The 18666-nt window shown below is 36.6% G+C and overlaps 2 protein-coding genes across 3 annotated transcripts; one reads left to right on the top strand and one right to left on the bottom strand.

Moving 5' to 3' along the window:
* The first annotated feature begins 960 nt into the window (after positions 1-960).
* Positions 961-6432, top strand: SAP30 (Sin3A associated protein 30). 2 transcript variants are annotated; one of them, XM_044912576.1, is made up of 5 exons: positions 961-1294; positions 1412-1563; positions 3175-3300; positions 3735-3833; positions 6094-6432. In XM_044912576.1, the coding sequence occupies exons 1-5, from the start codon at positions 1246-1248 to the stop codon at positions 6214-6216; spliced, it is 549 nt and encodes a 182-aa protein (XP_044768511.1). In that variant the 5' UTR covers positions 961-1245; the 3' UTR covers positions 6217-6432. The 2 variants fall into 2 exon arrangements, with proteins under 2 accessions (XP_044768511.1, XP_021554553.1); XM_021698878.1 differs by having other exon boundaries at positions 961-1563.
* Positions 6433-14563: 8131 nt separating this feature from the next.
* On the bottom strand, positions 14564-17319 carry SCRG1 (stimulator of chondrogenesis 1). The gene is made up of 2 exons (XM_021698968.1): positions 17067-17319; positions 14564-14890 (listed from the first exon to the last, which is right to left on the bottom strand). Exons 1-2 carry the CDS (start codon positions 17306-17308, stop codon positions 14836-14838), a joined length of 297 nt encoding a protein of 98 aa, XP_021554643.1. The 5' UTR covers positions 17309-17319; the 3' UTR covers positions 14564-14835.
* Between the last annotated feature and the right edge of the window lie 1347 nt (positions 17320-18666).

The raw sequence follows: 18666 nt of genomic DNA, 5'->3' as shown, positions 1-18666 counted from the left end.
AGTTTCTTTCTCGCCTCTCATTCTGTAGAGAGAACGCCAGGAAGTTTCTGAGGATCACTCACGCTAACTTGGTATTGGTGGGGTTCCACGTCCCCTTTTATAGGATACTGGACTCCGCCCTTTTCCAGGGCCATTAGAGGAGAAATTGTAAAGGTTGGAGGTGGAGGCGGAACAAAGCCCTGTTATAACCCGTCAGCAGCTCCACCTCAGGAAGCGGCCAACTTTGTGCACCCAGGAGTGAAACCTGATCCTTGCAGGAACGTGCAAGGATTTAAAAACGGCCTTAAGCTGAGGCACTTGGGAAGAGGCCCTGTCACGGTCAAGGTCGGGATGGGCGTTTTTGCCTAAGCAGGGGCCCCTGAACAAGCTGGTGCGTCAATGAATGGAACGGTTATCCAGCCGCCTTGTTAGCAGCAGGACCTGCAGGACCTCCAGGGCCTGAAGAGCGCCAGCTTCACTGAGTTCTCCTCGGTTTGGGTTTCCCACAAAAGCATGGCCACACCAAAAACTCTTTTTCCACAGATAGGAAAAGGGCCCCGAAACTTTTTTACTCGTGTCCTTCACTCCCTTCCCTTCCTAGCCCCTGCCCCCTGCATTTTGCGCTTCGCCTCAGGAGCTGAGTGACCTCTTCGTCTGGAATGCTAACGCTGCAAAATTCCGGTAACCAAAGAAACCAACTGCCCGGGAGAGACAAGAAGCGAGAAAACATCACAACCCCCAACCACACCTCCCTGTTTTCCCCGTGCTTTAAAAAAAAAAAAAAAAAAAAAAAGCCCTGCCGGTGGCCACGCGATGCATGCTAGGATAAGTAGTTCCCCCAATCACCAAGGCGCCGAGTCAGGGAGGAACTCAAGTTGATTTCCCCCGCAGGGAACTACAATTCCCGTGGTGCCCCGCTACAGAGTGGAAGGGGCGGGACAGGAGAGAGCGCGTCGCGCTTGCGCAGGTCGAGGGGCCGGAGGGAGGCGGAGGCGCCCGGGCCAACTGCTGAAGCGTCTCCATGTGACAGTGAGCGGGGTCGTAACTCCTGGCGCCGCCCGACTCTGGTTCTTGACCCAAAGCACTGTCCCTTGTCCCGGCGCCAGTAGGCAACAACAGGCTAGGACGCTTGGTGTCTGGCCGTGCCGCCGGAGGAATTGCCTCGGCGGGGTCAGGTGCCTGAGGGACCCTGCGGAGACCCCGGAGTCTCCGGAGAGAGGCGGAGCGGGGATTTCTCTCAGCACCGGCGTCCCAGAGCGCGGAGACATGAACGGTTTCACGCCTGAGGAGATGAGCCGCGGCGGGGACGCGGCCGCCGCAGTGGCCGCCGTGGTCGCTGCCGCCGCGGCTGCCGCCGCTTCGGCGGGGAACGGGGCAGGGGCCGGCGCCGGGGCTGAGGTGCCCGGTGCCGGGGCCGTCTCTGCGGCCGGGCCCCCGGGAGCGGCCGGGCCCGGCCCCGGACAGCTGTGCTGTCTGCGGGAGGACGGTGAGCGGTGCGGCCGGGCGGCTGGCAACGCCAGCTTCAGCAAGAGGATCCAGAAGAGCATCTCCCAGAAGAAGGTGAAAATCGAGCTGGATAAGAGCGTAAGTGACGGCGGGACGGCCCTGCCCTGCCCACCCCCTTGGGGCTCCTGGTGCCTACAGGGATTGTTGGGCGGAGGGTTCAGGGGTCCCGCTAGACCTGGCTGCAGTGCGAACCCGTTGTGTGGTCTCTGGTAGGAGGCAAACAACAAAGTCGCTGCAACTCCGACCGCCACCCCCTACAGACACATACTTGCACGCCGCGGTTCCGCTCCTCCCCCACACTTCCTATCCCCCCCCACCCCCACGCTCCCGGAGTCCGTTCTGCTCACTGTCTAACCCCTTCCTCCTTCACCGAGATCGGGAAACGAAACAAAGGGGACCGCCGCTCGGAGGGCCCGGAGTAGTTTTATTGCAGCCCGGCAGCTCCTTTTGGAATGGAGGTGCCTTCTTTGTTTTGCTGCCCTAGCTGGCGTGTGGTCCCAGGGAGTAACTCCTCTCGTGTAGGCAAAAGTGGAGTCTTTGCAAAGACCAAGGACCTGATGCTGCAGTAAAGAAAGACCCCTTTCCTCGTTCGTCCGAGTATGGAGTGAGGGGAAGCGAACTCACCCCGCGCCTTGCTGGGAGCGGGGATTGTGAACGATGTCAGCATCTAGCGCAGCTGCTCGCAACGTGGGGAGCACGTAGCCTCTGCGGTTTTGCCATCCCTTTGGCAGCCATCGGGATTTCTTTTTCAGTCCTTTTACACGTCTGGCTTTTTTTGACCATCTATGAGGTTTTTAGAAACAACCATTGCCACTTTTCGGAGCTCTGGCTGGCGGTAAATGAATAACAAGATGCCAGAACCTAGCACATGTCCTGCATAATTTTAACTTGGATTTAGTTTAGAAGTTAATTTAAAAGCCTTAGTCTTTAATCGTTTGGTTTTTTTTAAAGGAGTTTAACTGTTAATATATGCAACCCAATATTTCATATGTTACCGTACAGCTCTCAAGACTACATTTAATTGAAGCTTTTGCAGAGTTTGTGATACTTTATGCCTGTTAAGGGCATACTTGTGATACTTTATGCCTGTTAAACAATTCGTGCTCTTATGAGCAGGCACGCTCATAAGAAACTTTTCAAGTAAACTTGAATAATTTCACATTGCTTTGGTTGGAAGAACGTAGTACAAATAAATACATTAAATACTCGGAAATTTATAATTCAAATTTAAATATAAGTAGCATATGAAATCAGCTCATTTGTAAAAAGGGATAGTTTTGTATCTGGATTATAAAAAGAATAGGAAGCATACATCATGCTACTAAAATATGCTCTTTAAGTAGAGAAAATATTACCATATAGCAAAGTTGTGGGCAACATCATCTTTCCCCTTGTTAAAAAACAGCATGACCTAACAAATCTAGTTCACCCTCACTGCAGTTTAATGACAAAATCCAAAGTTGGAATTTCGCATTCTGCTTCTCTGCCTACCCTCCCTCCCGTCCACCCCTCCCTACTCCCCAATCTAACTGAATAGAGGATTTAAGCATAGAAGCATGCTGTTGTCTTAACAATGGCCTGTTTTGACTGTTGTTTTTATTTTTAATAATTCACCGTGCCCTATGTATTTTACTAATACATGGACACATTACATAATTATAAGTAGTCTGTGAAACTTTTCTGTTTCAGGCAAGGCATCTTTACATTTGTGATTATCATAAAAACTTAATTCAGAGTGTTCGAAACAGAAGAAAGAGAAAAGGGAGCGATGATGATGGAGGAGATTCACCTGTTCAAGATATTGATACTCCTGAGGTAAAGTTTCTGTATGTTAAATGTAAATCCTAAGTATTTCATTCTGAAACTTATATTTAAAAAATGAACAAATTTTAAAAATGCTTAAAGCGAAAAATCTGAAAATGAAAGCAAAATTAAATATAGCCAGTTAACAAGCAGTTGTAGTTTGACTTATGTTTTCAGTTGACAATGCTTATAGCTCTATTGCCTTCTAACTTCTTTTTTTGCTCCCAATTTTCAATATTTATCTTCAGAAGATTAAAGTGTACAATATATTTATAGTTTTGATTATATAAAAGGAATGGAATGGAATTAAATAATATAATTTTTATTTCATAATGGAATTACAGAATTACATTTTTATTGTGCCAAAATTGAAATGTTATTGTACGTATGAAAGGTAACTTTTAAAAATTGCATGAACTAATTCTTACATGTTTATTTTTTTCTAGGTTGATTTATACCAATTACAAGTCAATACACTTCGGAGATACAAAAGACACTTCAAACTATCAACCAGACCAGGACTTAATAAAGCACAACTTGTTGAGGTATTTATGAGTTTTAAACTATTTATACTTTAAATGAGCCTGTTTATACAAAAAAGAGTCATTAAAGGCTAATGAAATTGTTAACGTAATGTGTATAACAATACATTTTAGTTAGAAAGATCAGTTCATAAAAAATCTATTGCGGAAGAATCTAGTTTCCTAGAAATGTTTGTCTGCCTCTTAAATTCCTTTATGATACAACCACTCAGTGGATTGTATGTAATTTTCTAAGCATTTTTTAATACTGGCTTTCAGAAATATTGGGTGATAATTTTTAAATTCTGATTCTGGAAATCTGTTGGTTTTAAAATTCCACTTAGTAAACATTTATTGAACACCTAATGGAGGCATAATAAAAGAAATTGATAAGCTTTGTTGTCTTTATTAGAATTTTTTTTTAAATTTTTGATGGATTAGGTCTACTGATTAGCCCGTAAATAGTATTCCTATAACTTGTTGATTTAACTATTTCAGAATCTGTCCTTGTTGATGTTTGTTTTGAGGCATCTGTGCTTTCTTCACATCTGGAAGATGCAAAGACTTTTATCCAAGGCTTTATTTAGTTTGCTTTGATATAGAACTTCTAGTCTTTTCGTAAGTTTTGGAATATGTGTGTTCTTAGGAATTAATAGAACCAAGAAATCTGTGAATCCTATTAAGATGTTAATCTGTTAGAATAGAAATTAAATATATAAATCAGTTTTCTCCATATTTTTCAGCTTGGGTTTAATAATGCAACATTTTCTAAAACGTGCATATTGGATATGGTAAAAGATACAGAAGGTACAATTCTTTGGCAGAATGCTTTTTTAACATTGTTAAGATCTAATATATTGACTTTTTAGCCAGAATTTCTTCTTTCCTTCTTGCCTAAGCAACAAAAACTAAGTTTTTTCTTTAAATTTGATTTAAAAGATCCAGTCCTTTTTAGGTTGTATAGTATATTGATATAACATAAACGTAGATATTATCTACCACGATGAAACTGTATCCATATATATGGATACTAATCAAGTGGAAGGTACTTTTGTTTTGGGACAAATGAGAACCAAAGAACTGATTATTATAAATGTTACATATAACGTACAGTTGACCCTTGAACAACACAGGAGTTAGGAGCATAGTAAAAAATCTGTATATAACTTTTGATTCCCCAAAAACTTTACTAATAGCGTACTGTTCACTGGAAGCCTTCCTGATAATATAGTCAACATATTTTCTATGTCGTATGTATTATATATATTTTTACTGTATTCTCAATAAAGTAAGCTAAAGGAAAAAAATGTTAACAAAATCATATGGAAGAGAAAATACACTCACAATACTGTACTGTATTTACTGGAAAAAAAAAAAAAAGTGTGTAAGTGGACCCTTACAGTTAAAACCTGTGTTGTACAACGGTCAGAAGTACGTAGTTTTTAAGTGTACCTGAAATATTTGATAATCTGATATTTAAAAAGTTATATTATTTCTAAATCTACTTTCTTCTTTAGAAATGAGAAAAAGTCCAAATGGCCATGAAAATTATAGTTTAGTCATGAGTGAGTCCAGAGTTTAGGTGACTGTCCTCTTTAAATCTCTTAATTAATGTCTGAATAACATTTTAAGAAGTTTTATCTTCCACATTCTAGATATGCATATGAACACCCCAGTTTAATCTCTTGTATTCCTCTTGGTTGTTATAGTGCACATGTTGGATTAGCAGAATGAAAGGCCAGAAAGCAGATAAATACTCTTCAGTGAACATCTCTCTTTCCCTTCTCATTTTCCATCCATAATCTTTATTCAGAAAAACTTTCAGGGAACCTTAACAAAGAGTACTGCCAATGAATGAATAAGTTACAGAAAATATATTTGTAAGATAGTTTATAATTTGTGTAGAACCAAAAGTTTTTCAACTTACATATTTATCCTATTTCTGTGTGAGTAGGGTCTACATTCTGTTTTATTTCATTGGTACTTAAAGTTTAAAAATATTTACCTCCTGATGTAGATTCTAGTTATAAAATTTAAATAAAAGGGAATAATATTCTAATTAATGTATATTTAACTGAGTGGGTTGGTGAAATCACACTATCTCTTCTTCATAACATCTTATTCTTACATAGCTTTTCATCTTGTTGGTATTTTGTTAAATAATTTATTTTTAAAAGGAAATAGCTCTTATCACATAGCACTTTCTCTTTTGATGACTGTGGTTTTTTTTACCTAGTATGACATCTGTCAATATCTATAATTTGAATTTTTTTTTTTTTTATAGATAGTTGGTTGCCACTTTAGGTCTATTCCAGTGAATGAAAAGGATACCTTAACATATTTCATCTACTCAGTGAAGAATGACAAGAACAAATCAGATCTCAAGGTTGATAGTAGTGTTCACTAGAAGAGATGGAATTGAGACTAAGACTTGGATGTTCCGACGTTAAGACTGTTTACTGTTTTTTCACATGTAGAAATGTTCCTTGTGTATTTTTTTACAGAGGATTTTCTCTGGTTTTATTTTCTTTGTTTCTGACTCTTAATAAATTAGTTGGAAACTCGTGTAAAATGAGCTTTCCTAGATTGAAAAATATTTTAAATAAAGGTGATTACTATTATAGTTGCTTCAGTATATTTATTTTGTGAAATTTGATTTTTATGTTAAACTGACAAGGTACTAGTTTTAATTGAGAGTTTAAAGATCATTTTGTTACCACCTTTTTTTTTTTTTTTAATTCCAAGAAATTAAGGAGCAGTAACAAACATAGCACAATTTGCTTTCTCTGGGACAATCTGATTTGGAATTACAGATATCCTAATGCTATAAAGTACTTTTTGGTGCTAATGGGTTTGAAAAATAGACTTTCTTTGGGGTGCAACTTCTTTTTTATTTCCTTTTTATTATTATTATTATTACTTGAAAAAGTATTAGGAAGAACAAAGAGTTGAATTTATAGGCCTCCCTCCTTCCGAAGAAGACTTAATGTGCCAGCAAAAATAAACACAGTGCTGAAAGTTGAAATAACATAGAATTAGTTTTGTTTCTTTAAATTTTCTTAGGGAAAAGGTGTTTATATGGCATGAACATAGAAAGAAGTTCTGCAGTGCCCTTTAATTCTCAGTCATGTCCTGTACTGTTTACATTGCAAATTAAAACTAGTAAGTTGGAGAGATCTAGAAATCCAACAAGATCTTTAAATTTTGGTCCATACATAGCTCTGACTTGATTTATATTCTGCTTTCTTTTACATTTCATTCTCTGTCAGTTTTCTATTAAAGGTCTCATAGTTGCAAATCAAATCAGAGTTTATGACATCAAAACAACAGCTTCAGTTAATGTCCTTGATTAGGGTGCAGATTTTAGGCTGGAAATGGATCAGAACATCAATGTAGCTCAAAGTTTCTCTCCAAGGTTGACATTTGGGCCTGATAATTCTTTACCATGGGAGGCTATCCCGTGTGTTGTAGTTTTAGCAGCATCACTGCAGGCAACACTAGTGCCCGTGACACTCTGAAGGTGTGACAACCAAAACTATCGCTAAGTGTTGCCAAACGCCCTGGGAAGCAAAATCACCCATGGTGAAGAACTACTGATTTAGCTACATGAAAAGTAATGGTTCATTAGAAAGTTAGTCTGTATTTTTAAGTATTCTGAGTGTATTGACAGCTAGAAAATATGGTGAAAAATAAAGCACTGGTCTTTGTTCTTGCTATACCATTTAAAGATTTATAGTTGACCCTTAACCAATGCAGGGGTTGGAGCAACCAACCACCGCATAGTTGGAAATCCATATACAACTTTTGACTCTCCCAAAACTTAACTACTAATAGCCTACTGTTGGCTGGAAGCCTCTCCAATAACATAAACAGTCAATACACATTTTGCACGTTACATGTGTTATATATTGTATTCTTAAAGTAAGCTAGAGAAAAATGTTTTTGAAATCATAAGAGAAAATACATTTGCAGTAATGCACACTGTAAAGAATCTGCATATATGTGGACTTGCACAGTTCAAACCCATGTTCAAAGGTCAACTGTACTTTATTGGTGAGCAGAGACTGTGATAATTGGTATTATACAATCCTCTCATTTTTGGCATTCCAGAAATCTCTGCGAGAAATTTTTCTTAAATGTCTGAAAGTGAGCCACATAACTACAAGTTGTGGCGGTGGTTTATTTGAAAAAAGTATTACCTCTACATATTTTTATCTAAATCTATAATCTGTAAAAAGTTAATTTTTTAATAAAACTTGACTATAGGCTTACTTTTCCCTATAAAAACACTCCGTTCTTGTGAAAGAAGCTTGAAACCATTTGCTTACATTAAATTATCTGTTTATGGTTATAACCTTTGACTAACAGTGTTAATTTCGTAGTTTATTTGCATAAAATGTAGTTGGATAAAAGTGAAAATAGGAGTTCTGGGTGTTAGTTATCCAATGAAATTAAATCCTTGTTAGAGCAATTTAAAACATGAAAAACTGAGAGAACATCAAAGCTCAGAAACTCAAGATGCTGCAATGTAAAAGTCAGTTTTATACAAAATTTTTAATTATTTGCTATTAGGTATAAAAAATTCACTAGAAATCTTTTTCCCTGTTTATCTCTGAACCAAAAAAAGTAAATGGAAACTCATATCTCTATAAGGGTACAGGTTACTTATAACATTAGAACATCAGAAGAATCCAAAATTGACTGTGAAGTAGAAGGAAGAAAACATAATAAGTCCTGATGGTTTCCTTGTCAAGAGTTAAATAAATCTTTGCCATATGCTCACTAAAAAAAGAAAAAAGTCAGTTATTTGGTAGAACTACCTTTTATTGAACATTTAAGAAAAGGCTAAAAATACCTGAAATATAGGTCTTTACAAAAACAAGCTCTATATTATTTCTACATAAGATTTTTTTTTAAGATTTTTTTTATTTGAGAGAGAGCATGAGTGGGGGGAGGGGCAGTCCCCCTGAGCAGGGAGCCCGATAATGGGCCCTATCCCAGGACCCTAGGATCATGACCTGAGCCAAAGGCAGACACTTAACAAACTGAGCCACCCAGGTGCCCCTACGTAAGGTTTTTTTTTTTAATTGAGCCAAAATATATATGGTAGTATTAACCATTTTAAACTGCATAATTTGTTGGTATTTAGTGTATTCACAATGTTGTACCACCACCAGCTCTAATTTCAACATTTTTCATTACCCCATAAAAACACCCGTAAGTAATCACTCCCAATTCCTCCTTCTCTTTGTCCCCTGATACCTCTAATTAGCTTTCTGTCTCTATGAATTTGCCTATTATGGATATATCCTATAAAGGAAATCATGTATGTCCTTTTGTGTCTGGGGTTTTTTTCACATAGCATATGTGTTCAAGGTTCATCCAAGTTGCTGCATATTTATCAGTACTTTGTTCCTTTTAACGGCTGAACAATATTCCATTATGATATATATATATCATAGCTAATATATGTGATATATATATATATATATATGTTGTTTATTCCTCCATAGATGGACATTTTGGTTTCTACCTTTAGCAATTAATAATGCTGACTTGAACATTTGTGTGCAAGTTTCTATGGACATGTTTTCATTTCTTTTGGGTATATATGTAGGAGTAGAATTGTTGAATCACATGGTATTCTATATTTAACTTTTTGAAGAACCTCCAGATTTCCATAGCGGCTGTACCATTTCCATTCCCACCAGCACTGTACAAGAGTTTCTATTTCTCCAAATCGCCAATAGTTGTATTTCCTTTTTTTTTTTAATTAAAGCTTTCCTACTGCGTGTGAAGTGGTATCTCATTGTAGTTTTGATTTGCATTTCCTTACTGACCGATGATTGTATATCTTTTCACATGCTTTTGCTGACTTGTATGTCTTCTTTAGAGAATATTTATTTAAATTCTTTGCTTATTTTTCAATTGGATTGCTTATCTTCTTGTTGCAGGAGTTTTTTATTCTGGATATGGATATTAAGTCCATATTCAATATATTTTCTCCCATTCTGTGAATTTCCTTTTCATATTCTTGATAATGTTCTTTGATGCACAAAAGTTTTTAGTTTTTATTTATTTTTTAATTTTTTTTAAAGATTTTATTTATTTCAGAAAGAGAGCACATGAGAGGGGGGAGGGGCAGAGGAAGAAGCAGACTCCCTGCCGAGCAGGGAGCCCGATGCGGGACTCGATCCTGGGACTCCAGGATCATGACCTGAGCTGAAGGCAGTCGCTTAACCAACTGAGCCACCCAGGGGCCCAAGTTTTTAGTTTTTATATAATCCAATTTATTTTTACTTTTGTTACTCATATTTTTGGTGTCAGATCTAAGAATTCTTTGCCAGATTTGAGGTTATGAAGATTAACCCCTATTTTTTCTAGGTTTTATTTATTTATTTATTTATTTATTTATTCATTTATTTATTTATAAAATAACTTTAGCATTTAACTTCAGGTCATTGGCCCATTTTGTTCATTACTGGTGTACAGAAACACAACTGATTTTTGTATGTTGATTCCCTACAACTGTGCTGATTTTTTTATTACCTTTAGTGGTATTTATGTATATTCTATGAGATTTTTAATGTGCTGTTGGCTTGATATATTAATATTTTTTGAAGATTTTTGCATCTGTATTCATAAAGTATGTTGGTCTAGAGTTTTCTTGTACTGTCCATGCCTGACTTTTCTATCAGGATAATGCTGATACAGGTTTTTATTTGTAAAATTCTTAGAATATAGGGGCTATATATATGCTACATATTTCTCTCCAGATATACCACTCTGCAAAGATGAGCCCATTATGGTGATAGCACTCTATAGAAGTAAATTGGGGAAGATGGACTCAAGCACTCCACAGAAGTAAATTGGGGAAGTTAAATCAGTCTCAATTTACTATAATTTTCTTTTTTTTTTTAAAGATTTTATTTGAGAGAGAGACTGGGAGTAGGGGAAAAACAGGGAGGGGAGAGTAGGAGGGGGAAAGAATCTCAAACAGACTCCACACTGAGTGTGGAGTCCAATGCGGGCTTGATCTCAAGACCCTGGGATCATGACCTGAGCTGAAACCAAGAGTCGGACACTTAACTGAGCCACCCAGGCACCCCAATTTAGTATAATTTTTTAATATCAATTTCTCTTCAAATCTTTGAGAGAAAAGTTTAGGCTTAGGCTGTTAATGCAAAATGATTTAGAAATATATGAATTTGATTATTTTTTCTTTTTGGGAAAATTATTTTAAAGCCTGTAATGTTCTATTGATGTGATTGTTTACATTTTAAAAACACCTGTCATAATATTTTGCAAAAATGATTTCTTTTGGAAAGAACTCATGTGTACCTGTTAGCAACTATAAGGAAGTTAAAGTTTCAAGATCTGTGAATGTTCTTATCTGTCTGTCCTTCCCTTCCTCCAGTAGTTGTTGCTCATTGTTTGGATTCTTCATATAGCTTCCAATTCTCTAATAATCTTTTATGATTAGTACTTAATCCCAGCAAACAAAAATACTCAAGGCATCCCTTTGGATTATAATGAGGAAAAGAGAAATTTTATCAAGAAGAGATGAGCTATTAGTATTACTGTCAACTTTGTGCTCAGATTCATAATAAGGAAAAGGATATAAAACATCCAAGATAAAAATATAGAAATTGTTAATTCAGTAAGCATTTAGCTTATATGAGCTAGCTGAAGTGTACAATCATGTGTCCCATATCAGTAAAGGTTTGTTTTCCTAAAAAGGAAATAGATTAGATGATGCTATTAAATAACGTAGTGGTTAAGATTATAGATGCTATCAGAAGGAATGAAATCTTGCCATTTGCAATGACGTGGATGGAACTGGAGAGTGTTATGCTGAGCGAAATAAGTCAATCAGAGAAAGACATGTATCATATGACCTCACTGATATGAGGAATTCTTAATCTCAGGAAACAAACTGAGGGTTGCTGTAATGGTCGGAAGTGGGAGGGATGGGGCGGCTGGGTGATAGACACTGGGGAGGGTATGTGCTATGGTGAGCGCTGTGAATTGTGCAAGACTGTTGAACCACAGATCTGTACCTCTGAAACAAATAATACATTATATGTTAAAAAAGAAGAAGAAGAAGAAGAAGATAGCAGGAGGGGAAGAATGAAGGGGAAATTGGAGGGGGAGATGAACCATGAGAGACGATGGACTCTGAAAAACAAACAGGGTTCTAGACGGGAGAGGGGTGGGGGATGGGTTGGCCTGGTGATGGGTAGTAAAGAGGGCACGTTCTGCATGGAGCACTGGGTGTTATGCACAAACAATGAATCATGGAACACTACATCAAAAACTAATGATGTAATGTATGGTGATTAACATAACATAATAATAATATAAAAAGATTCTAGATGCTAGAGTAAGACTGTAAGTAAGCCCTATTCAAAACCTGGCACTACTGCTCTGATAATGTAACCTTAAGCTCCTTAATCTCTCTAAACCTTGGTTCTTTGGCAATAGAACAGGGATCATGACAGTACCTACCGCACTCAGTTGTAAGACAGTGTTAAGAAAAATAGTAAATTTTTAGTAAAAGCTTAATTGTCTTTCCTTTTAGCTAAAAGCTATGGAAAAAATAAAACATCTATTTATTAATATGATTGAATGAAGTGTTTGCTTTTAAAAATATATTGACCTAGTCGGGAAAAGTTACATAAGTTATGTGAACATTCACGTTTTTATATTTATTTGGTAATATAAAGAAGAATGTGTGCTTCTGTTATGCACTCATTTCTAAAAGAATGTAATTTAATTTCATATTACAAACGTTATTCCCAGAAAGGGGAGTATACAATGAAGAATAATCACAATAATCTATAAAATTCCATTAAATATTTAGCTTTTTTTCAAATACTATTTTTCTCATCAGGTTTTGTTTGCAGTAATAAGGGAACACTCCTTCCAAAGCCACTGTTGCCTCACAGACGCTCTCACGCTGATGTGTCATTTACAAGTAGAGATACTGAATCCTTAACACTTTTTTCCTCCCTCAAAAACAGTCTATACCAAGTAGAAAATGAAACAGGTTTACTGATTATTTTCTTATTTACTTGTTCTATGCACTATTCTAGAAAGTATATAAGACATATTATTTAGTCTGATTTTAATACCAATTAATTCAGGGAAGAAAAAAAGCCCAATCAAATCATATTGTTGATGAAATAGTGAATTAGTTTTTTTAAACAATTCTTCTTCATGTATTTTTGTAGGAAGTCATACTATTTGAAAAACATATTCTAACTTATTTTTGTGTAGATTTTAAGAGGGACTGAATACTGACTACTTCAAAATTGTTTGGTCCAGCCCATTAACACTTACTGGATACTGAATAGGTAACAGGGACCTCCAAGTATGTATTTCAACTAAATAATGTCACTTTTTTTTTTCAAGAGAGAGAGTGACTGGGGAGGGGCAGAGGGAGAGAGAGAATCACAAGCAGACTCCACGCCCAGCACAGGCCCATCACAGGGCTCAATTTCACAACCCTAAGATCATGACCTGAGCTGAAATCAAGAGTCAGAACCTTAACCAACTGAGCCACCCAGACACCCCTAAATAATGTCACTTTTATTGACAAAATGATATCTCTTAGGTTTACTACAGGGTATGGTACTTCTCAAACTTTTCCCCATAAATAATACTTTGTATAGTCCTCTATACTTCCTCTTTTTAGCAGGGTTCACATTTATAAATAAGTATTTGTTTGTAACTATTACACTTTTGTTAGAATACAAGTTCCAGGAGCGCCTGGGTGGCTCAGTCGTTAAGCGTCTGCCTTCAGCTCAGGTCGTGATCCCGGGGTCCTGGGATCAAGCCCCGCATCGGGCTCCCTGCTCCGCTGGAAGCCTGCTTCTCCCTCTCCCACTCCCCCTGCTTGTGTTCCCTCTCTCACTGTCTCTCTCTCTGTCAAATAAATAAATAGAATCTTAAAAAAAAAAAAAAAAAGAATACAAGTTCCAAAAGGACAAGTCCATCTTATTTATTACTGCATCCCCAAATCTAAATCATAGCTGGCACTTAGCAAGCATTTAATAAATTTTTATAGCATGAAGGACTTTCTGAAATTACCTCTGATGGCCACTAGTCAATGCATACTTCCTAAGATATGGGGCATAGTCCAAAGCTGCCTCTATCAGAAAATATCTTTCAAGGCATCTGTTTTATTTACCTTTAACATTCATGTGACTTTAATTCTAATCCTTTACATGTTTCTTTTAATATATGTTATTCTAAAGAAGAATTGATACATCAGGGATAAACATAATTTTAAGGATACAGCTGTGTGTGAATGTGTTTTGTGTATGGGCTACATTTGATTTTTAGCAAATATGTTAAACTTAATTTAATATCTAAAAAATGGGTTTAAGAATACTTACCGTGAAGGTTTTTGTTGTTTTTTGAGAGAGCGAAGTGAAAATGCACTTAAAATACTTGGCATACATAATATGTACTTAAATATTGGCTCCCTTTATCAACTTTTTTTTTTTTTTTTAAGTAAACTCTCTTCCCAACATGGGGGCTGGAACTCAGGACCTGAGATTGAGTTTCATGCCCTACCAACTGAGTCACCCAAGTGCCCCAGCCCTTTTACCCTCTTACTAGAAATCTTCTAGATTCCCGTCTAAGAACCTCAATTTATATCTGATTCTTTCCATTAAGTATACATGGTCAATAACTGTCAACTAAGAGCTAAAAGTTCTCAACCTTTGAGCAAGGAGTATGGCTAATCAACTATTCAAAAATCCTGAGCCTACTGAACACCTCATAGATGAAAATTTTCTAGCCCAAATTTTTAACCAGTGCCAACAATGTCCACAGAAAATTTAAATTGAATTAATTTTTATTACTACTTATTTAAACACAAGTTTACTGTCTTCGACAAGTAAGAATTTATAGAATCTGTGCTTTATTGCACTGGATAGAAACTTGAAATGCAGTTATGTTGACATAGTGCAATTTGTGGGAAATGAGAGATGATGTTCTCTGGAATACATGAAGATTCTCAATGATTGTTGCAAGGAATCACAAAAGAGATCTTTGGTCCAAAGAAGATATCTCTGAAAGAAAGTAGGACATCAGTTAAATTCAGCTGAAAACTAAGATATCTATTAGTCTTTACTGGGTTAAAAATGGACAATGATTTCCAGGATTTCAGACATAACTATTCTTTTTAGGGAATAAAGTACCAAGAGAATGAGTGGGAGGACTTGCCACAGGAGCAACAAAGACCAAGAAAGTAATCAAGTCTCCTACTTTCCACCCCTTTGCCTTTGATATTATGCTATCCTTTATCTATAAAGAAAAGGAAAAATTAAATGATTTCAAAACCTTATGATCATACCGAAAGTATTATTTCTCTGATATGAGTGGAGATGGGCCATGAAGTTTAAATCCACAGATAAGAAATAGAAGGTTAAAAAATTCTTAGAATGTCAATAAATAAATTTCTAGGTTTTATAGGGAAAGGACAAATGTTAAGCTATTCAACTCAACTGTTACTGAAAAGATCACATTAGGTAAAGTATTAAAATGCATGAAAATAATATAAAATTTTATCAGGATTATGGCTCATTAGAAATATACTTAGTGTGTAAACTGTAATGTAAGTATAGTTTACACTGCTGTATCATGTATTTGAAAGTTGCTAAGAGAGTAAATTCTAAAAGTTCTCATCACAAGGAGAAAAAATTTGGGGTAACTATATGAAGTGATGAATGTTAACTACATTTATTATGGTAACCATTTTGTGCTATATGTCTGCCAAGTTATAATATTGTATACCTTAAACATATACAGTGCTGTATGTCAATTATATCTCAATACAAATGAGAGGAATATAGGATGGCAAATTAGAATTTGTGTTTACAGGGGGAAAAAAGGAAATATATTTAGCAACATAAGTCTGTTGGTACTGGGGAAAAGGTAAGCAAAATCAGATAGAAATTACTTTTGTGTATCCAGACTTCTATTCTCATCCATTAACACAGATGGTCACAAAATTATATCATAAATTAAATACAAGTACTTCTCAATAAATTGGCTTCAGGTCTTACAATTACAAAAGAGCAAACATGGTATTTTAATATTAAATAGCATTTCATTTATGTAGTCTGGGAAAAATTAAGTCATTTTAATGGAATCAGTTTACTCACGTTCTTGATATCATTTGGTACAAGTGATTCTCAAACTTTATCATGCATCAGAATCACCTGTAGGATTTGTTAAGCCATAGTTGCTAGGCCTCACCTCCAGTCTTCCTAATTCAGTAGGTCTGCTCTAGGGCTCCAGAATGGATATGCATCTTTAATAAGAATTAGGTGATATTGAAGCTGCTGAGCTAGGAACCACACATTAAGAACCCAAGTGCCTTGTTAGAAAAAATATCTGGTCCAAATCAGAAGACCTGGATTTTAGTTTCAGTACTGATATTAACGAGTTGTGTGGGATGATGCTGGTCACTTTACCTCTCTGCACCTTTCCTTCGTAAGATGACTATATCTGTTCTTTCTACCTCACAGGTTTCTTAGAAAAATGAAAATATGATGACATGTGTTGAAAGTAATTTGAAAGAGCTAATTTCAGTATGAAATAGCCAAGATCATGGTATTTGAGGCTCTTCAGTATCAGAAGAAGATGATTTTAAAAACAAGAACCAAAAAAAATTATTGATTTATCTGCCACTGTATTATCCTTAAAATGCATCTCTTTTCCAAGTCAGTAGATAATTTTTATTTAGTTCATTTCTGGTTAACTCATACATAGAGCTAGAAAGTTTTTCTTTGACCATTACCACTTCTCTGTCCAATTAATTATGTGGCCCTGTTCACTAGGATATTTTATCTAAAGCCTTTTATTGGTTTTAAAATTGATTTAAGATATCAGCCTTAAAGTTGGCCTCTCCTACTGGTAGATTTTTTTGTGGTAAAAGTCAGGGAATTTAGAATTTAATATATTGGAGTGTTATTAATTTTCTGGATTATATTTAGTTTTTTGTTTGTTTTTTGGGTTTTTTTATATATTTAGTTTTATTAAAATCTGCCAAACTCTGTTTCTTAAATGAAAACATTCAGTTTCATACACAATGGTGATGATCCTAGAAAATAGCTGAGATTTAAGTAGGATTTTACTAAAAAAAGGGTGATTAATTTCAGCAAACACATATAAAGTTGTCTTAAGAAAGAGTTGTTATGCATACATTTCATAGCCATATACTTTGTGATTACATTTCCTTACTTTGGGCAGCAGAGCAATTCGCTGAAGTTGCAGTAACAGATCATCTCACATCCCTTCCCATCCCAGAAGTGATCCTGGACGTTTACATCGATCTTTGTCAGGTCAGTCACTCCCTCTGGAAGGTTGTGACAGTTGTGATCTTTTAGGGTCTTTCTGTAGCAAGAGATGCGATTGGCAGGCATGGCTTGGACTCCTAGCAGCAAAGTTAGCCCAACAGCGACAGCAAGTACTATAAATTTCATCTTGGCTTTTTGCCCTGAGATAGAAGAAAAAGCAAAATGTGTCAGTGTTTGTTTTTTTAAAAGATGAAATTCATCTGAACATAAAGTTCTGTAGCATTCTCATAAATATTTGGATAAAAAGATTGGGAGTTGATCTTTTCTACTCTCTTCTTTGTGTTTCTCAAGTGTAATTTTATGACTACTGACAATAAAAATCCCTTAGAATAATTGTTAAAAATCAAATGCCCCCGGGGGCGCCTGGGTGGCTCATTGGTTAAGGGCCTGCCTTCAGCTGGGGTCATGACCCCAGGGTTCTGGAATGGAGCCCCGAGTTGGGCTCCCTGCTCTACAGGGAGATGGCTTCTCCCTCTCTGTCTGCCACTCCCCCTGCTTGTGCTCTCCTGCTCTCTGTCAAATAAATAAATAAAATCTTTAAAAAAAAATCAAATGCCCGGGTTCCACAACAAAATATTAAGTAAGAAATGCTGGGGATCAGGGGGAGGTGATAGTAAGAGCCAGAATCTGCATTTTTAAGTACTCAAAGTAATTTTTTATTTTTGGTATATTCAGTAGAGAAGAACTGTTTTTTAAGGTGGTAAAACTCAAGTGAATTTCTAGAACTGCTTTTTATGGTGGTTAAAACTCAAGTGAATTTCTAGAACGAATACCATCAAGTTCAGTGGTTTTGTTTTTTTTTTTTTTAAGATTTTATTTATTTGTCAGAGAGAGAGATCACAAGCAGGGGCAGAGGGAGAGAGACAAGCAGACTCCCCACTGAGCAGGGAGCCTGATGCAGGGCTCAATCCCAGGGCCCTGGGATCATGACCTGAGCCTAAGGCAGACGCTTCACCAACTGAGCCACTCAGGTATCCCAAGTTCAGTGGTTCTTAACTTGCATATCCTAACAACAACATTGTCAAATAACTTGGGTTCCACTCTGACAGGAACAAAAAACCTATCTATTCTGACATTGAGAAATAATATTCTATACATATAGTTCAATTAAGTTTTTAAAACCTACCAAAAATACTTTGGGGGCTCATTTTTGTTGCAAATTTTTAGTAATATTGTGAATTTTTATCCCATGTAAATTACTTCATCCTAGCCTCATTGAAAACAGAGACTTGAATTTCCTCTAATAAACATTTAGCCCTGTTCTCGAACACCTACCATGCTGGGGAGCTCATTATTGACTAAGTCAACATATTCTACTGATGCAGTTCTAACATTTCCCTTACTGTAAAATATTTTTTTGTAGCTTCTACCAACCAGTCCCAGTTTAAGCTCTTGGGGTCATACCAAGTGTTTTTCTCTTCCAGGAGAGTGTTTTTCTCTTCCAGGAGAGAATTCTTTAAATACAGTATTTGCATACAACTGTG

The sequence above is a fragment of the Neomonachus schauinslandi genome, chromosome 2 (assembly GCF_002201575.2).
Source record: "Neomonachus schauinslandi chromosome 2, ASM220157v2, whole genome shotgun sequence".
NCBI classification, from domain to species: Eukaryota; Metazoa; Chordata; class Mammalia; order Carnivora; family Phocidae; genus Neomonachus; species Neomonachus schauinslandi.
Note: the sequence above shows the minus strand (reverse complement) of the source record. Positions and strands in the feature narration are given on the sequence as shown.